Source organism: Camelus bactrianus, chromosome 2 (assembly GCF_048773025.1).
Source record: "Camelus bactrianus isolate YW-2024 breed Bactrian camel chromosome 2, ASM4877302v1, whole genome shotgun sequence".
Taxonomy (NCBI): Eukaryota; Metazoa; Chordata; class Mammalia; order Artiodactyla; family Camelidae; genus Camelus; species Camelus bactrianus.
The window spans coordinates 67,261,910-67,281,700 of record NC_133540.1 but is presented as its reverse complement, the minus strand read 5'-3'; the positions used below and the strand labels follow the sequence as shown (position 1 = coordinate 67,281,700).

At 34.4% G+C, this 19,791-nt stretch overlaps 1 protein-coding gene across 1 annotated transcript in view; it reads right to left on the bottom strand.

Annotated features, from left to right (window-relative positions):
* STPG2 (sperm tail PG-rich repeat containing 2) overlaps positions 1-19,791 on the bottom strand; it is a 443,917-nt gene that overhangs the window by 399,381 nt on the left and 24,745 nt on the right. Inside the window, exon 6 of the mRNA XM_074343578.1 lies at positions 19,292-19,403. Coding sequence (XP_074199679.1) covers positions 19,292-19,403 — 112 coding nt within the window. The remainder of the gene's footprint in view (positions 1-19,291; positions 19,404-19,791) is intronic.

Sequence of the window (19,791 nt, the reverse complement as noted above, 5' to 3'; positions counted from 1 at the left end):
TCCAATAATTTTAAGCAAATTTCTCATGCTTATTTGTCATTTCCATACCTTCCTTTGGGAAGTGTCAGTTCAAATCTTTTGCTCATTTTTATGAGCCCTTACTTAGTCTTATTGTTATTGGGTTTAAGAGCTCTTTATATATTCCAGATACAATTATTTTGTCAGACAGGTGTGTTGCAAATATTTTCTCCCAGCCTGGGCTTGCCTGTACATCTTCTTGACAGTGACTCAATGAACAGAAGTTTTTAATTTTGATGAAGTCCAATTTATCACTTTTTTTCCTTTATGGTTTATGCTTTTTGTGTCCTGCCTAAAAAATAGTTTCTCATCACAAAGTTGTAAAGATTTTCTGCCTTATTTTTTCTTCCAGAAGTTTTATAGTTTAGCTTTTACATTTAGGTCTATGATCCATTTACCTCAGCCCAAAGTTCATTTTTTTAAAAAAATATGGATAGCTAGTTATTCTAGCACCATTCATTGAAAAGACTTTCCAATCCCCTTGAATTATTTTGGCACTTTTGTCAAAAATCAATTGATCACGTATGTGTGGATCTATTTCTGGACTCTCTAATCTTTACTGTTTATCTATATGCCCATTCTATGCTAACACCGTACTATTTTGATCACTACAACTTTACGGTACAAGTTGAAATCATGCAGTGTAACTTTACCAAATTTGTTCTTTTTTTTTAATATTGCTTTGGCTATTCCAGGTTCCTTCCATTTCTACGTAAATTTTAGAATCAGCTTGTTCATTTTTACAAAAAAACTTCTGTGATTTTGATTGGGTAGATAGTTTTATTGTATTCAACCTGTAGATTAATCTGAGAACAGACATTATGAATAGTAATTAAACCTTCAATCCATAAACATAAGATATTCAATATTTTTTAGGTCTTTTTTAAAATCCTCTCAGTAATGTTTTACAGTTTTAATGTATGTTGTGCTCATATTTTGATAAATTTATTTCTAAGTATTTCATGCTTGGGGGTACTAATTTAAATGATGTTTTTATTTCAATTTTTAATTTTTATTACTAGAATACTGAAATACAGTTAATTTTATGTATTGAATTTGCATTGTGTGATCTTTTAGATTCACTTATTAGTTCTACTAACTTTTTAGGCACTCATAATACTTTATTTTATTATGTTAAAGAAAAAGGGATATAAGGAAATGATTCTGTACTTAGGTTTTTCAAGAGTATTAAAATTATCAAATCAAATTGACCAATCATAATCAATAATCATCACAGTTCTCATGTTCCTTTTATAAAGACTTTGCTCCAGTATAAAGACAGAATATCTTGGGAGCAAGGGTATGCAATGGTTCAGAAGAACACAGAAAAAATTTAAAACCTGTAAGAACCCAATACATCACTTTGACTAAATTAAGAAGTTTATTAGCAGGGTATAATCCAAAAGAAAAAATTTACATACTTGGACTTTAAATGTGCTATATTTTTAGTCTTACAAAAAATAATAATAAATATTTGAGTATTAAGTATTCAGCGCTATATTAAGTACTATAGTAAAAACATCTCCTTCGCTGTGTAATTCTCACCGAAAAAAAAAAAATGACATACTCCTCATTTTCTAGGAGAACCTTATAACAGCTGAATAATTTTCCCAAGGACCCACAGCTAGCAAACATTAAAGTAGAACTCAAACCCAAGTCTGACGTCCATAAAGTCCACGCTAGTTTTTAGTGTTTGTGACCTTAACCTAAGAAGACTCAAAAAAGGTATTTTTTAAAATATTGAATGCAAGGAAAAACTCTGCTTTTTTTTAATATTAAGAATAACAAGATTTAGCAAATCAAAAAGTCTCTAAGTCCACAATAAAAATAATGTATTTCACTTCATTTTAGAAAGGACCTAATTAAATACATGTCTTCACCGCTATCCAAACTCTCAATACCTGAACACAATTATTTAAATGACTTGCCAAACATCTTACCCAAAGTTCAATACTTAAGAAGAAACTTCTTATAATGAATCTGAAGATGCATGCCAGCAGAAAATGTGCCCTGTACAAATCTGAGCAGAGCGTACAGAGCGGTCTACAGTCCTACCCTAGCTGTTACCCTATGAGATCACTACTATCAAATGCAGTACCCAGATGCACTCATCATTTTCCACCTCCTCCTACCCCTCCCCTGCTCCCTAGCCTTAGCACTTCATTGGTCCTAGATTTTGCTTTCTGCCAGGTGACTGAGGATACAATCAACCCAGACAATTTAGATATTTTAAGTATCTATAACATGTTATTTCATTGTTTATTTACATTACAGAATATGTTTTTTGCAAATTAAAAAGTAATATGTGCTACAGAACAGTATCACTGTCTACTACACAAATATACTAATAAGCTCAATAAAATTTTTTAAATTAGGTAACTGGTGTTTTAAATACCTTGCTGAAATCCTTGTGCAATTATTACATAGCTGTTTAAGAGCTCTTGGGGAAACTGACATAGGACTTTGCACAGACTGGTTAAATTATTTTTTTGTCAATGAAAAATAACAGAACACAGGTTCCTGCTACCCAAATACTTGCTATCCACCATGTTATCAGGAATGGATTAAATTTGGAAAATGAAGTTATGCAAAATAAACAACTATCAGAATAAACAATCTAAAAAACTTTCCCATACCTTCCAACTTAAGAATGACTATTACAATTTATATGGAATCTGGACATTTCCAGCTTGCCTTAAAAGTCCTCTATTTCCATCTTCAGGGTTCTCTCAGTACTCATTAAAACAGTCTCACTTAGAATAGTCAGATTAGTCTGCCAGCTACACACACAATATGTTTCCTACTTCTACTCAAAATGTCCTCATCTGCTATTCTACATCAATCTGTTGTCCAATATTTCCTCTAAGAGCTAGCTCAATATAATTTTATCTCTTCTTTCAATAATTCTTTTAATGTACCATGTGTTCAGGATTTAACTTCAATAAGACATAATCCCTCAAGAATGGCATGGTTTGGTGGCAGAAACAGACATGGTAATACAGTATGATAAATGCCATGATTGAGAAATCCATAGATAACCAGGAGCTAAATCTCAAAGAATGAGTGGGAGTCAGGGGTATGAAGAGAAAGGGAGCATTCCAGGAGAAAGGCTACATTATACAGAGGGAGAGAGGTAGGGGATGAGAATGAAGAATGGCAAATTCAGGGAAATGAAGGCAGTTCAACAGGACTCAAGTCCAGTATGCATATAGAAGAATTATAATATGTGCAGTTGGAGTAGTTGCTAAGGGTCAGATTATAACAGCTTTGTATGTCATGATAAGGAGTATTAAGGCCCATTTCACTCAATATATCCCTGTGTTTCACATATACTCTATTTTTAACCTTCATAGATTTATGTCATTCATTCATTAAGCAAATGTTAGAGGAAGCACCATGTATTTTCTCTAATTGTTTCTGCCACATGATTTATGTGTCCAATTTAAAAAAAAAAAAAAAAGCCTGTTTTTCATTTGCTTTTAACTTCTGAAGGCCTAAAGCAACTAGTGTAATACTAAGCACACAATACTCACCTCAGTAAATGCTTCCTGAATTTAAACATTAAAAACCTAATTATTATCAGGTTATTTAAAGTCATTAAACTAGCTTTTATCTTGGCAATAATCCTAAAATAGCAAAAGGTAAATAACACATGCAGAGAATTACAGTGTCTCTCCTCCAGAAAAATAAATAAATAATTCAGTAAGAGCCTCCCTTCTCTGCCTTTCATTTTCGGCAAGCTCCCTGAAAGAGCAAACAGTCTATGTTCACAGGACCCTCTTCCTTATCACCCATCCATTCCTCAGTCCACTGCCACCTTGCTATCTTCAACCCAGTCCACCAGAAGTGCTTTGCTAAAGGAACCAGTGATCCCAAAATTCTGCAAAGTACAGTGGATCATTTTCACTTCTTATCTTTATTAACTTACCCAAAGTATGTAACAGGTGGCAACTACTTTCTTGAAATACAATCCTCCTTTGGCTCCTGTGAGATCACTCCTTCCCTATTCCACTCCTACCATTTTTAATCCTCCTTGTTCCTTTCCTAGATTCCTCTTCCTCCATTTATCCATCAAATGCTGTCAGTCTCTCTGGTTCAAGCTTTACCATTTTTGGATTATATAACTTAACCCAAAGACTAATTCCTAAACTTCCAGCCCATATTTTTCTCAATATTTTAACTACCTTCAAGACATTTCTGTCTATATAACAAATAGTGCTTAATACAATGTGACTCCCCAGGATTATGCAGGTATGCACACACTGTGGTATGCCATCTATCTCTCAAACTCTCTACAGCACCACTCACATAGTATGCCAAGTGAGAAATCTAGAAATCATCCTCAGTACTTCCTTCCCACTCATCCTCCCACATCAAATTAATCACTAGATAAAGCCAATGCTAATATTCAAATATACGTCATTTCACTATCTTAATACAGGCATCCACTATGTGAATCACTATGTATCACTGCATGACTTCTCCCTCCCTCCCTTTCCCCATATCCCACCCATTTGACTCACAGCTTACTGTCCTATTATTCTGAAACTACAAAACTGTTCATGAATCTTCTGCTTAAAGTATTTATTAATTTACCATCCCCTATTGATTAAAAATAATAACTGATCTTCTCAAATCTTGATGGCTTTCCACATCCTTTTGGCCTATAATATTCTATACCATTTGACAAACACCTATTCAACCCTCAAAACACAACTCAAATATACTTTGGAATTCTTTCCTAGCTTGTGTCATCCCCCAAGAAGAATCAATGACTTTCTATTCTGAAGTCTCACTGTACCTTATTTGGATATCATTGTATAATTGTTTACATATTTGTATCTTCCATCAATATGTGAGTTCCTTGATTCAAAAAACTTTGTACTATATTCATCATCTTTCTAACCACAGCATGGGATAGGTGTTCATTCAATAGTCACTACATGAGTAATAGTAATAGCTGTCACTTACTGAGTATTAACAAATGTCACACACTGTGTTAAGCCGTGTGTGTATGTGTGTGTATATAATCACATTTCATTGGATTCTCACAATAACATTTTGTTATATTTTTGTATATAGTATTATTCATATTTTAGAGATTTAGAAGAAAAATATATAGGTTTAAAATGGCAAAGTAACTTGCCTAAGGTCACAAGACTAGTATGTAATGAAGCAAGAAAGTGTATTGTGATTCCAAAGCCTGAACTCTTTGCCACAAAACTGAATAAATCAAAGAAAGCTTTATTTTATAGTTTTTAAATTTTTACCATGAATATGACTTTAGCATATATAAAACTCACTAATAATACTACAATCTATTTTACAGTTAGACTTGAAGATATCAGATTGTCTTCCAAAGGATATTCAATCAATGTTTAATCAATGAATAAATGTTTCCAACTTCATCCTCACTGCTTTTCTCACACATAATTTTGTCTATTTATATTTTAACGATTTAATCCTTTCATCCCATCTTTCTTAACACCTTTTTTCTTTGAAACCCATAATTTAAAAATTGGAAAAGTTTTATTAGAAAGTAAGAAAAGTGAGCACTTAGATTTCTGGATACAGTAACCATAATTCAAACAATTAACTTGTGTTTGGGGGAGAAAAACATACTGAACTGAGTGCAAGTCTTCCTAAATCTTTGTTTATCCTCAAATTTCCACTCTTTCAAGGTCACCACTACATATTGCTAGCTACAATAAATTGCCAAGTATCTGTTCTAATGCCCACAAATTAAGTTGTTTAATAAATATTAAAGATGAACAATGAAAAATGAAAAAGTGAAATTTTTGCATCAGAAATAATGGAACAATCCACTCATAAGAGAAAATCATTAATAATATGATAGCAGGCTTCAAATAATCACAAAAGACTAAATATTATTACTGCCTTATTAATTTTTTAGCATATTTTTACCAATCTGAAACTACAACATTCTCCTTGAGATCTACTTAATATCTACTGAAGATTAGTAAATTATTTTTAGGTATATACTAATCCAGAGAAAAAGCAAATTTATAAATTGCACCTTCAAAATACAGCTTTTAAAATTCTAACAATTTTGATAAATTTATATACATAAACAAAGAGAAACAAACAGCTCTCTTAGTTTGCAACCAGAACTTAACATTTTAAAATATATAGTTCCAAATTATTTCAATTTGGCAGAACTTCCAAAGAACTAAAACTTCCAATTTAGGTTTGCTCAGGAAAACTACAAGGCAAATTTTCATACCTTACCACATACTTGTGAACCATCTGTTTTAATGAATATGGGAAATAAATGAATAAATAAGGTTTTGTGTCAACAAAGATCCAAAGTATTGGCGCCACCTAGTGAAATTTTACTCCATTTTTTTTTAACTGATCAGAAGTTATTACAACTTCGTAAGTTTTTTCTCACCAAATCAAAGAACTTCAATAGAAATTATCATTAAATATTTTTGTATGTTAAAGACTTCATTAATGTTAAGGACGATACTAAAAATAATTTTAATTGCCAAAGGCAGAACATATTCCTGTGGAAAACATTCAGTTTGAGTAAAAGTTAATGTTTGTGTTTCTTAACAAAAGTTCTCAATAGAGTAAAGTGCCATAATACATTCAAAATATATATTGTAAGAATACCATGTATACAACAGAATTAAACAGATCTCAGGAATATGATAAATAAAAAACACTATCATTCATATTTATACTCACATTAATATATACTGTATTTTGTTCTACAATTTAAAAAATGCTTAAACCTAAAGACATTGGAGCACTTATTTGTTTAATTTATTGCTTTAAAACTTATCCTTCTAAGATAATATTATAAATGGGATGAAAGAGAAAACATAAGAACTTTTTCTCTAAATTCAAATTTTAAAATAAAACTGCTCATTTCTTCAGATCTGTAATCAATTCATTCAAAAAGCATTATTAAACATTACATATCTCACTGCACTAACTATATGTATACAGAAAAACAAGTAGAATAAAAGATTCTTGTCCTCTAAGAACAATGGTGTAACTGGAGACCTAAGATAGATATATTTTTTTAAAAAAGATTCCATATATAAGAAATAGTGTCAATCAAATTAATCATAAGAGAAAATCAAATCAAACTTATAAAATTCTTATAAGTCAATAATAAAAAAAAATACTCCAATTTTAAAATGTGCAAAAGATCTCTAAACATCATTAGTTTTCAGGAAATGCAAAACAAAACCACAATAAATTATCACTTCACACCCACTAGGATGGCTATAATTAAAAAGATAATAGCAAGTGTTGCAATGATTTAGAGAAATTAGAACCTTCATACTTTGGTGATTATAATGTAAAACAGTGCAGCTGCTTTGCAGAACAGTTCCACAAAAAAAGTCAAACTTGTAGTATTATACAGCAACTCCACTCCTACCCAAGATAAATGAAAACATATGTCCACACACAGCCTTGTACACCAATGTTTATAGCATTATTACTATGCTCATTTTTCTTATGCTTTCTTTTAGCATATTTTTATACTTATTTTTATTCTTAGCCAAAAAGTAGATATGACTCAAATGTGCACCAACTGAGGAATGGATAAACAAAATGTGGTAGAACCATACAATGGAATATTATTCAGCCATAAAAAGAAATATTGATACATGCTACAACATGGAAAACATTATGCCAAGTGAAAGAAGCCAGTCACCAAAAGACAATGATCCCATATATGTGAAATATCCAGATAGGTAAATCTACAGAGAAAGAAAGTAAATTGATTGCATAGAGCTAGGAGAATTGGGGGTAAATGGAAATGACTGCTAACTGGGGTGAGTTAAATATTCTAAAATTGATGTGGTGATGGTTGTACAACACTGCAAATATATTAAAACATCAAATTATATACTTTAAATGGATGAATTATATTGTAGGTCAATTATATCTCAATAAAACTATTTTTTCAACAAAGCAAACTTCTACATTAAAATGAAGTGTATTTTGAGGTTAAGGCAAGATGATAGAGTACAAAAACCCCAAACTAGCTTCCTCTCATGAGCACACTAAAAGCACAACTATCTGTAGAACAACCATTGAGGAAAAAGAATGGAACACACCAGAAAAAAAATACTGTACAACTAAAGACATAAGGAAGAAACCATAAGATGGGTAGGAGGTACAGACTTGCAATATAATCAAATCCCATACTCACAGGTGGACAGCTCACAAACTGGAGAATAATTATACTGTAGAGGTTCTTCCACAGGAGTGAGAGTTCTAAGCCCCACATCGAACTCATCAGTTCAGGGGTCCCCTGCACCAGGAAGACAATCCCCCAGAGCATTTGGCTCTGAAGACCAGCTGAGCTTAGTTTTGGAGGCCACAGGACTAGGGAAATAGAGACTTCACTGTTAAGGACTAACATAAAATCTCATGCACACCAGCAACCAGGGAAAAAGCAATGTGAGCCTGAGCAAGACTTACCTGCTGATCTTGAAGAGTCTTCTGGGGAGGTGGGAGCCAGCTGCAGCTCACTCGGGGTACACAGACATGGGGGGGTAGCCATATTTAGGAATATTATACCACATGAACACTGCTGCTGGTGGTTGCCATCTTAGATCATTAGCACCAAGACCTGGCCCTACCCAACATCCTGTAGGCAACAGTACTGAGATACCTCAGGCCAAGTAACTAACTGGGCAGGGACACAGCCCCACCCATCAGCAGACAGGCTGCTTCAAGACTACCTGAGCCCACAATCACCTCTAGACATGCTCCTAGACGCGGCCTTACCCAACAGATGGTCAAGACTCAACTCCACCCACCAGGGGGCAGATACCAGATGCAGGAAAACTATGATCCCACGCCTATGGATCCAGCCCACCACAACAGGCCAGGCTCTATGCTGGAACCAGCTGGGCCCTGGCCATGTTCATCAGAAAGTCAATGCAAGCTTCAGGACACCCTGGACCACATACCCAACTGTGTCTCTGTGTCTGGAACTGGCTCCACCAACCACCAATGATCTGAAATGAGCTCTAGGCTCCCTGGGCCTTGTAGGCAGAATCCATGAAACAGCTCTGCCTGCCAGTGGACAAGCACTAACCATAGGACCTGGCTTCACCCACCAGTGGGCGGGCAACAGCCCTGGAGTGCTCAGGACCCTGACTCCAGCCACCAGTGAGCAAGCACTAGCTGCAGGACCTCCTATGGTTCTACAGCCAACCATTTTGTGACCAAGCCCTATTAAACAAGAACAAGTAGCATCTGCACAAGGCAGAACCTGGCAAACAACTGGACTAGGGGCCAATCAAGCTATCAGACCAGCCACATAATCAGCCCACCACAACAGAAGGATCCATGCAGCCCTCTTAGGGGGAACCCTTAGAGCATGTAACTTTGGTGATGAGAAGGTACTGCTGGGACAAATAGGATGGCTCCTACAGAAGGTCACATCAACAAGGTAGAAAAAGCAATTAACCTACCACATACAGAAAAAAAAAAAAAAAAAGAGCAACATAGACAAGATGAGCTGGTAGAGGAACACTTTCCAGATGAAGGAACAAGATAAAACCCCAGAAGAAGAACTAAGTGAAGTGGAGATAAGCAATCTACCTGAGAAGGAGTTCAGAGGAACAATCATAAAGATGATCAAAGAACTTGGGAGAGGAATGAATGCACAGAACAAGAAGTTACAATTCTTAACAAAGAGTTAAAGAACAACCAAACAGAAATGAAGAATACAATAACTGAAATGAAAAATACACTAGAAGGAATTTATAGTAGATTAAATGATACACAGAAATGGACCAGAGAGCTGAAGACAGAGTAGTGGAAATCACTGCCACTGAACAGAAAAAGAAAAAAGAATGAAAAGTTATAAGGACAGTTTAAGAAACCTCTGGGACAACATCAATCACACTAATTCACATTACAGAGGTCCCAGAAAGAGAAGAGAGAAAGGCTCTAATAAAATATTCAAAGAAATAATAGCTGAAAACTTCCCTAACCTGAGAGAGGAAACAAATATCCAAGTCCAGGAAGCACAGAGAGCCCCATGCAGGGTTAACCCAAAGAGGAAGACACAAAGAAGCATTCTAATTAAAATGACAAAAATTAAAGATAAACAGAGAATATTAAAGGCATCAAGGGCATCAAGGGAAAGGCAACAAATAACATATATAACAAATAAATAACATAACATAAGGCTATCAGCTGATTTTTCAGCAGAAACCCTGCAAGCCAGAAGGGAATGGCATCATATATTTAAAGTGATCAAAGTGAAAAACCTACAACAGAGAATACTCTACCCAGAAAGGCTCTCATTCAGATTTGATAGATAAATCTAAAGCTTTACAGATAAGCAAAAGCTGAAAGAGTTTAGCACTAACAAATCAGCTTTACAAGAAACGTCAAAGGAATTTTTCTAGGTTGAAAAGAGAAGGCCACAACTAAAGACAAGGAAATTACAAAATGAAAAAGCTCATCCATAAAGGCAAGTATACAGTAAAGGTAGGAAATCATCCACACATAGAAAGCTGGTAGGGAGGTTAAAAGACAAAAGTAGTAAAAATCATCCATATTCACAATTAGCAGTTAAGGGATACACAAAACAATTATATAGAAAATAGAATACAAAAAACAGTAATTATGAGGGAAGAAGAATACAAATGCAGGATTGTTACGTGTTTGAAATTAAAAGATCAGCAACTTAAAACAATCACATACATATATATAGACTGCTATACAAAACCTCATGGTAATCACAAACCAAAAATCTACAATAGATGCACACACACACACACAAAAGGAATCCAAACCTAACACTAAAGATAATCATCAATTCACAAATGAAGAGAACCAAAGAAGAAAGGGGAGGAAAAAAGACCTACAAAAACAAATTCAAAACAATTAACAAAATGTCAATAAGAACATACATATCAATAATAACCTTAAATGCAAATGGCCTAAATGCTCCAACCAAAAGACACAGGCTGGCTGATACAAAAACAAAGCCCCTATATATGTTGCCTATAAGAGACTCATTTCCCATCTAGAGACACATACGGACTGAAAGTGAAGGGATAGAAAAAGGTGTTCATGTAAATGGAAATCAAAAGAAAGCCAGTGTAGCAATACTTCTATCATACAAAATAGACTTTAAAATAAAGACTGTTACAAGAGAAAAAGGACACTACATAATGATCAGGTGATTAATCCAACAAGAAGATATAACAACATATATGCACCCAACATAAGAGCACCTAAAAATATAGGACAAACATTAACAGACACAAAAGAGAAATTGACAGTTAATACGCTAATAGTGGAGGATCTTAACACCCCACTTACAATAATGGACAGATCATCCAGACTGAAAATCAGTAAGGAAGCATGGGCCTTAAATGACATATTAGACAAAATGGACTTAATTGGTATTTATAGACCACTCCACCCCAAAGCAGCAAAATACATATTCTTTACAAGGGACTGTAAAAAACACAAATATGTGGAGGTTAAACAAGATAATAACTAAAGAACCACTGAATCAATGAATACATTAAAGAGAAAATCAAAAAACATGTGGAGACAAATGAAAACAAAAACACAATGATTCAAAACCTCTGGGACACAGCAAGAATGGTTCTAAGAGGAAAGTTTATAACAATACAAGTTTACCTCAGGAAACATGAAAAATCTCAACTAAACAACCTAACTTACACCTATAGCAACTACAGAAAGAACAAAACCCAAAGTTAGCAGAAGGAAAGAAATAAAGATCAGAGAAGAAATAAATGAAAGAGACTTTAAAAAAAACAGAAAACATCAATCAATCAAGAAACTAAAAGCTGGTTCTTTGAAAAGATAAACAAAATTGATAAACCTTTAGCCATACTTATCAAGAAAAAAAGGGAAAGAGCCCAAATCAATAAAATCAAAAATGAAAAAGAAGTTACAACCGACACCGCAAAAATACAAAGGATCATGAGAGACTATGAACAACTATACACCAATAAAATGGACAATCTAGAAAAAATGGACAAATTATTAGAAAGGTACAATCTCCCAAGCCTGAATCAGGAAGAAATAGAAAATATGAACAGACCAATTACCAGTACTGAAATTGAATCAGTAATTTAAAAACTCTCAAGAAACAAAAGTCCAGGACCAGATAGCTTCACAGTCAAATTCCACCAAACATTTAGAGAAGAGTTAACACCTAGCCTTCTGAAATTATTCCAAAAAACTGCAGAAGAAGCAATACTTCTGAACTCATTCTGTGAGGCCACCATCACCTTGATACCAAAACCAGACAAAGATATGCCAAAAAATGAAAATTATAAGCCAATGTCACTTATGAACATCTATGCAAAAATCCTCAACAAAATACTAGCAAAGCAAAGCCAACAATATATTTAAAAGATCATACACTATGATCAAGTAGGATATATCCCAGGGATGCAAGGATTTCTCAGTATCTGCAAATCAATCAGCATAATACACCACATTAACAAATTGAAGAATAAAAACCATATGATCATCTCAATAGATGCAGAAAAAGCTTTCAATAAAATCAACATCCATTTATGATAAAAAAAAAAAAACTCTCCAGAAAGTGGTACAGAGGGAAAATATCTCAACACACAGCTAACACCATATTCAACAGTGAAAAGCTGAAAGTATTCCCTCCAAGAGAAGGAATAAGAAAAGGATGCCCATCTCTCCACTTGTATTCAATATAGTTTTGCAAGTCCTAGCCACAGAAATAGAGAAGAAAAAGAATTAAAAGGAATCCAAAGTGGAAAGGAAAAAATAAAACTGTCACAGTTTGCAAATGACATACTATTCACAGAAAATCCTAAAGATGCAACCAGAAAACTTCTACAGCTCATCAATGAACTCAGCAAAGTTACAGAATACAAAATTAATATACAGAAATCTTTGCATTTCTACACACTAATAACAAACTTTCAGAGAAATTAAGGAAATAATCCCATTCACCACTGCATCAAAAAGAATAAAATACCTAGGATTAAACCTACCAAAGGAGGCAAAGGACCTCTACTCTGAAAACTAACACTGATGAAAGAAACTGAAGACAGCAACAGATGAGAAAATACATTGTGTTCCTGAATTGGAAGAATCAATATTGTTAAAATGACCACACTACACAAGGCAGTCTAGAGGTTCAATGCAATCCCTATCAAAATACAAAGAGCATTTTTCACAAAACAAGAACAAATAATTTTAAAATTTGTATAGAAACACAAGACTCTAAATATCCCAAACAATCTTGAGAAAGAACAGAGCTGGAGAAATCATGCTCCCTGACTTCAGACTATACTACAGAGCTTCAGTAATCAGGGGGGAGGGTATAGCTCAGTGGTGGAGTGCACGCTTAGCACACATGAGGCCCTGGGTTCAATCCTCAGTACCTCCATTAAAAAATAATTAATTACTAAACCTAATTACATCCCTCACCCCCCAGAAAAGCTACAGCAATCAAAACAGTATGGTACTGACATAAAAACAGGGACTTAGATCAAGAGAATAAGATAGAGAGCCCAGAAATAAACCCACACACATATGGTAAATTAATCTACAACAAAGGAGGCGAGAATATACAATGGAGACACGACAGTCTCTTCAACAAGTTGAGCTGGGAAAACTGGACTGCTACAGAAAAAGAACCTGTAATTACAATCCTGTAGTTAAAACCTTCCACTTTAACTTGATAACAACTTAATTCCAATCACATAGAAAAACACTAACCTTTTCCTACCCCCACATACACATATATTTTGTGTTCTTGTAGAGAGTTTGCTCCTTTTTATATTGCATACAATTAAAAAATACATTTACCTATTGACTTTTAGGGTTAAAATAATTTATGCACATCTTTACTGTGTTACATTAATCTGTATATGGTTATACACTTTACCCGACAGATTTAAATTTTCACATTGCTGTTCAGCATGTTTCTATCATAATTTGAAAAAAAAAAAATCCCTTAAGCACATCTTATATCTCTCCATTTCTAAAGAATAATATTTCCAGGTATAGTATTCTTATTTGGCAGGTGTTTTCCTTTCAGTACTTTGAGTATGTCTTCCCACTCTCTATAAGCCTCAAGGTATTTGCTGAGAAACGCACTTATATTTCTTATGGAGGAAGGTGGGGAGGGAGGGAGGAATTCCTTATAAGTGATGAGCTGTAGTTCTCTTGCTGCATTTAAAATTCTTTGTCACTGACTTTTCATAATTTGATTATAATGTATCTCAGTATAATATTTCTTTCAGGACCTTTGAGCTTCATAAATATGCATGTCCTTCCTTTCCTAAATGATTTGGGAAGTTTTCAGCCATTATTTCTTTCTGCCCCTTTCTCTCTCTACACCTTCTGAGACTCCCAAAATGTGTACATTGACTCTCTAACAGTGTCCCGTAAATCCTGCAGGCTTTCTTCACTAATTTTCATTCTTTTACCTTTTTTCTCTTCTTCATTTCAAATGACCTCTCTTCAAGTTCACAGATTCCATCTTAGACATGAATAGGTCTATTACTGAAGTTCCCTACTGCATTATTCATTTCTCATTGTATTTTTCAGCTCCAGAATTTGTTTGGTTCTTTATGATTTCCACCTTTGTTAAACTTCTCATTTTATTCATGTATTGTTACCCTGATTTTGTTGAGCTGTATATCTTTGTTATCTTGTATTAAGGAAACTCTGTGAGCTACAAGTTTTGAATTCATTGACAGGCAATTAGTAGACCTCCATTTTGAGGGGGCCGGTTACTAGAAAATTATTCTTATCCTTCGGTGTTGTCCTGTTTTTTTGTTTGTTTCCTGTAGCTTTGTTGATGTCTCATATTTGAGGGAGCAGTCACTTCTTCCAGACATTATGGGCTGGCTTCAGTGAGGAAAATACCTATGGATGGTTGTGAGGGCACCAGCTAGGTGGGGTGTGGTGGCTCCTGCTCCAGGGGACCAGAGCAGAGGTTCCAATTTCAAAAAGATATACACTCCAAGAAAAAGAATACCCTCCATGAAAGTCCAACACTTGAGGTAAATGTCATCCAAGACCGTAGGGTTCTTTGTCAGCCAAGGCTGCAGGTACCCACAGCACCTGGATGTGGTGCTGCATCAAAGGCTGTTGGGATCCTCAATGTCAAAGGCTACTGCAGTATTCCTCAGCAAAGTCTCCCCAGGGGTATGTCATGGCCAAAGGGATCCCTCATGGAGTTGGTCTGGTGCAGGAGCATACTTACTGCAGTGGTGGTGATGCCAGTGTCTGAGATGTGGACCCACAGAGAACTGCCACAGAGCCAGGGTCTTGGTTGTGTGCATGGCTGTGAAAGGTGGGTAGTGGCTAGAGCCCTGGGGGGGATAAGGGAGATTGTGGCAGCTCCTTCTCCAAGAGAGACACAGTGGCATGAAATCCAGGTAGCTCCATCAGCTGGCTTAAGCATTGATGAACACTGAGAGTATCCTCCCTAGTGAAAGTTTCAGATGTCCGTGGTAATGACAAGGGCTGCCAGGTTCTGCCTGCTCTCCTTTCCCACCTTGGGGGAGGTCTCACTGATAGAATCCTTCTTGACAATGAACTGTGATGGACTGAAGGATGAGGTGACATAGGTTAAATGCCTCCTACAATTTTCTATGTAATCATCCTTAGTTTTTGAGCTCCTTGGGGTTTCTATAGCTTCTTCACTATAGTCCAGAGCTTCCCCAGAGCTGTTTTCATCAGTATACAGTTGTTTATTGAGTGCTATTTTTTTTGTGGGGAGAGAACAATGTTGGGACTCTGAGTTCACCATATCATTGATGTTCCTTCTAGAAAATATTTTACATTTAAAAAACTTGTTTCCCAAATTTGAGTTTCCAGTTCCACATGTAAGAAACTTGAATGTTGCCACTCCTCCCTAATAAGTAAAAACCTGAACAGAATGAAAAATCAAACTCTTCTTGGATCCATGAGACAGCAGAGAACTCAGGGCAAATGGCTGTCCCCAAAATTGGAGAGACAGACAAACACAAGGAGTCATAGCTTACCAGAGTAGAAACTTCCTACCCTGGCACTGTGGGAACCAGTGCCAGGGTAAGAAAATCTGAACTGTAACTGATGAATTGCTGCAAGCTTAGTGCAGACAAGCCTGAAAGTTAAAAACTCCAGGACCTTAGTCGTAGAGGAGGACCCCACAATTCTGATTTACCTCCAGGAGCTCTACTAGGTTCTCACAGTAAATATTAGAGTAAAATTCCCTTATCCTTCTGGCAGAGTTAGAGGGAAAGGAACCATTCTGAAATAAACCAGAGCACTGTTTTTCTTAACAATGCCTACTCTGAGGAGAATCTAATTAACCGCAGCCTAAACTGATGGAACATTCTTAGTATCTAATAGACCTTGGGGAAGGAAAACACTCTTGTCAATCCTAGCTTTCCACAAAGATAAAGGCAATACCTAACTCCAGCCCACACCAGCCACCCTATGCCAACTAAGGGAGAAAAAAGGAAAAAAAAAAAAACAAAAACTGAGAAAACACTTTTGATGCTCACAGTCCAGAGGCATGGGCTCACGAAAACACTGAGAGCTAGTCATAGGATTATAGCTCTTCCAGACCACATTACTAAAGGCATATTTTCAACAGTTCCTCTACCTGATAAATCCTATCAAGTGCTAGAGACTGAATGTTTACGTTCCTCCAACATACATGTTTAAACCTATTGCCCCAATGTGATGGTATCTGAAGGTGGTGCCTCTGGGATGTGATTAACTCATGAGGGCAGAGTTCTCATTAACAAAATTAATGCCTTTATTTAAAAAAATTAACAAAAACACCCAGGAGAGTTCCCTTGACCCTTCCACTATTCAAAAAAACAGCAAAAAAAAAAAAAAAAAAAAAAAAGATGACCGTCTATGACCAGGAAGCAGGCCTTCAACAGATAATGAATCTGCTGGTCCCTTGATCTTGGACCTCCCAGCCTCACAGAACTATAAGGAATAAATTTGTCTTTTTTAAAAGCCAACTAGTCTATAGTATTCTGTTATAGCCACCCAAGCTAAGACACCCAGTTATCAAGAAAAAATTACAGCAAATATTAGAAAGCAAAAAACACCATTAGAAGACACAGTAAACAACAGAACTAGGAACCAGGCACTGCAGAGAGTGCAATCAATTAGATCAGGAATTTAAAATATGTATATTAATATTCTAAGGGCTCTAATGGGTAAAAAAAAAAAAAAAGTGCAAGAACAGATGAGCAATATAACCAGAGAGATGGAAGTTCTAAAAATAAATAAATAAAAAGAAAAATAAATGCTAGAGATCAAAAACATCATGACAGAAATGAAAATGAAGAATGCCTTTATAGGTTTATTAGTAGACACAGCTGAAAAAAGAATCTCTAGCCTTGAGAATATATCAATAGAAACCTCCAAAACTGAAAAGCAAAGAGAACAAAGACAGAAAAAAATCAAAACAGAATATCTAAAGACTAAGTGACAACTACGAAAGGTGTTATATATGCATAATGGGAATATCAGAAAGGAAAGAAAGAACCAGAAGAAATGTTTGAGAAAATAATTACTGACAATTTCCCCAAGTTAATGTCAAACAACAAACCACAGATCCAGGAAGGTCGGATAACACCAATGCCTCCAAAATAAGGATAACTGTAAAAAAAAAACAAAAAACAAAAAAAAACAAAAAACTACACTAGGGTATCATCTTCAAAATACAGAAAATAAAAGATTAAAAAAAAATTCTGGAAGAAGCCAGAGGGAAAAAAACACCTTCCATAAGGAGAAACAAAGAATTACATCTGACTTCTCCAAAGAAATTCTACAAGCAAAAAAAGAGTAGAATAAAATATTTAAAGTGTTGAGAGAAAAAAACCAACCTAGAATCCTATACCATGTAAAATTATCTTTTAAAAGTGAGAGATATACTTTCTTAAACAAATAAAACAAAATTAAATTTGTTGCCAGTAGACCTGCTAACAAGAAACGTTGTTTCTTAAAAAAGAGGAAAATAATATTAGTCAGAAATTCAAATTTGCATAAAAGGAAGAGTAAATAATTAGTAACCTTCCAAAACAAATGCACCAGACCCTGATGGGTTCACGGGTGAATTCTACCAAACATTTAAGGAAAACATTTAAGGAGATTATAGTTCTCCATAATATCTTTTAGAGGGAATACTTCCTAACTCATTCTGAGGCCAGCATTACCCTAATACTAAAATCAGACAAAGACACCACAAGAAAACTGCAGACCATTATCTCATGATTCTAAATTAACACATTTTATCCTGTTTGAGATTGTAATTGTTAGTCCATGAAAATAATTGTATTATATTACTCTGTTATTGTATCTTTTTCTAATACTTCTATAAGTAATATTTTTCCTTGCTGACTGATAATTCAGGGGAAGATCAAGAAAATGAAGTACAGAGAAAATTCTTATTGTAATACTTATTTTTCAGCTGATAATCATTTATCCTTACTCTAAATGGATTTACTTTAAAATTTGTATCCTATAATTTTTACCTATAATCTTCAAGTTTTTAAATTTAAATATAACAATATACTAGAGGAAAAAAATTCCAAAGTGTTTCTGCTTGTTTTTTTTTTTCCTTTTGCCTGCAAGTTCCAAATGATGAAACTGAAACATAGCTGTAATAAAATATGCAACGGTATTTAAGGTTTTACATTAATAAATATATACTATCTAACAATGAAGATAAAAATCTTACTATGTACTAATTGGACTACACCAAGAATATTATTCTTAGATCTCAACATCATATTTTTTAAAGAGAGAAAGATTCAAAAACTGAAGAAAATCCCTAGATAACGTCAAAAGAAAATAAGTTATCTTTAAGTTAAATAATAATAATAGTCAAAGATATTTAGAACATTTATCCTCACTAAAGATTTAAAGGGAGATTGAAAAGAAGTCTTAAGAAAAGGGAGAATAAGTAGATAGCAAGCAGGTAAGTTTAGGTCAGTTTAAGAAGGAAATTGTAAAAAACAGAGTTGTCTGCAACTGCATCAAGAAACCTCAGGGGTATTGAGTTCTTTATCACAAGAGGTGTTCAAGACAGAGATGGTGAGTGATCACTTGAAGATTTAAAATACAGTTCGTCAGTTCCATCCGCAATATTCTTTGAGTGACAACTACCCACCAGGCACAGTATATCCAAGAGTACTCTAACTTCATGATAGTAAGACATACGATTCAATGACCTTAAAATCTAAAAAGTAGATGAAGTAGCTATTTTTCAACTTACTTTTTTTTCCTCCTGCTGTATTATTACTTCATAAAGTCGTGGAAGATTTAAGCAATAATTTTGCTGTTGATCTTTCTTGATATTGATGTTTTCATAATGTGGTGCTTTTTTCCTTTGGAAAAATTAGAAAGAAATTTATTCTCAATTTCAAATACATAAATGTTTATATAAGCTAAGGGAATATTTTTACACCAACATTTCCTGATTAAAAAGTATTCAACAATAAGATCATCTGGGTGTGTTTGGCCAATATATTCTAAATTTTGTAAAATGTATACATTTATGTTAGTTCTGCATTTTCCAATTCAGAGCATTATAATATAATAATGATTCCAAAAAGAAAATAAAATGTGAAATTTATGTCATGAATTTAAATAAAAAGCTACCAAAGTTTCCTGTTTATTTTATTTACCATAAAGTCTTTAAAATTTCCAATCACTTGGTATTTCAACTATTCACTAAAATAAAGGGAAAACAGTTAACGCTATTTATATCATAAA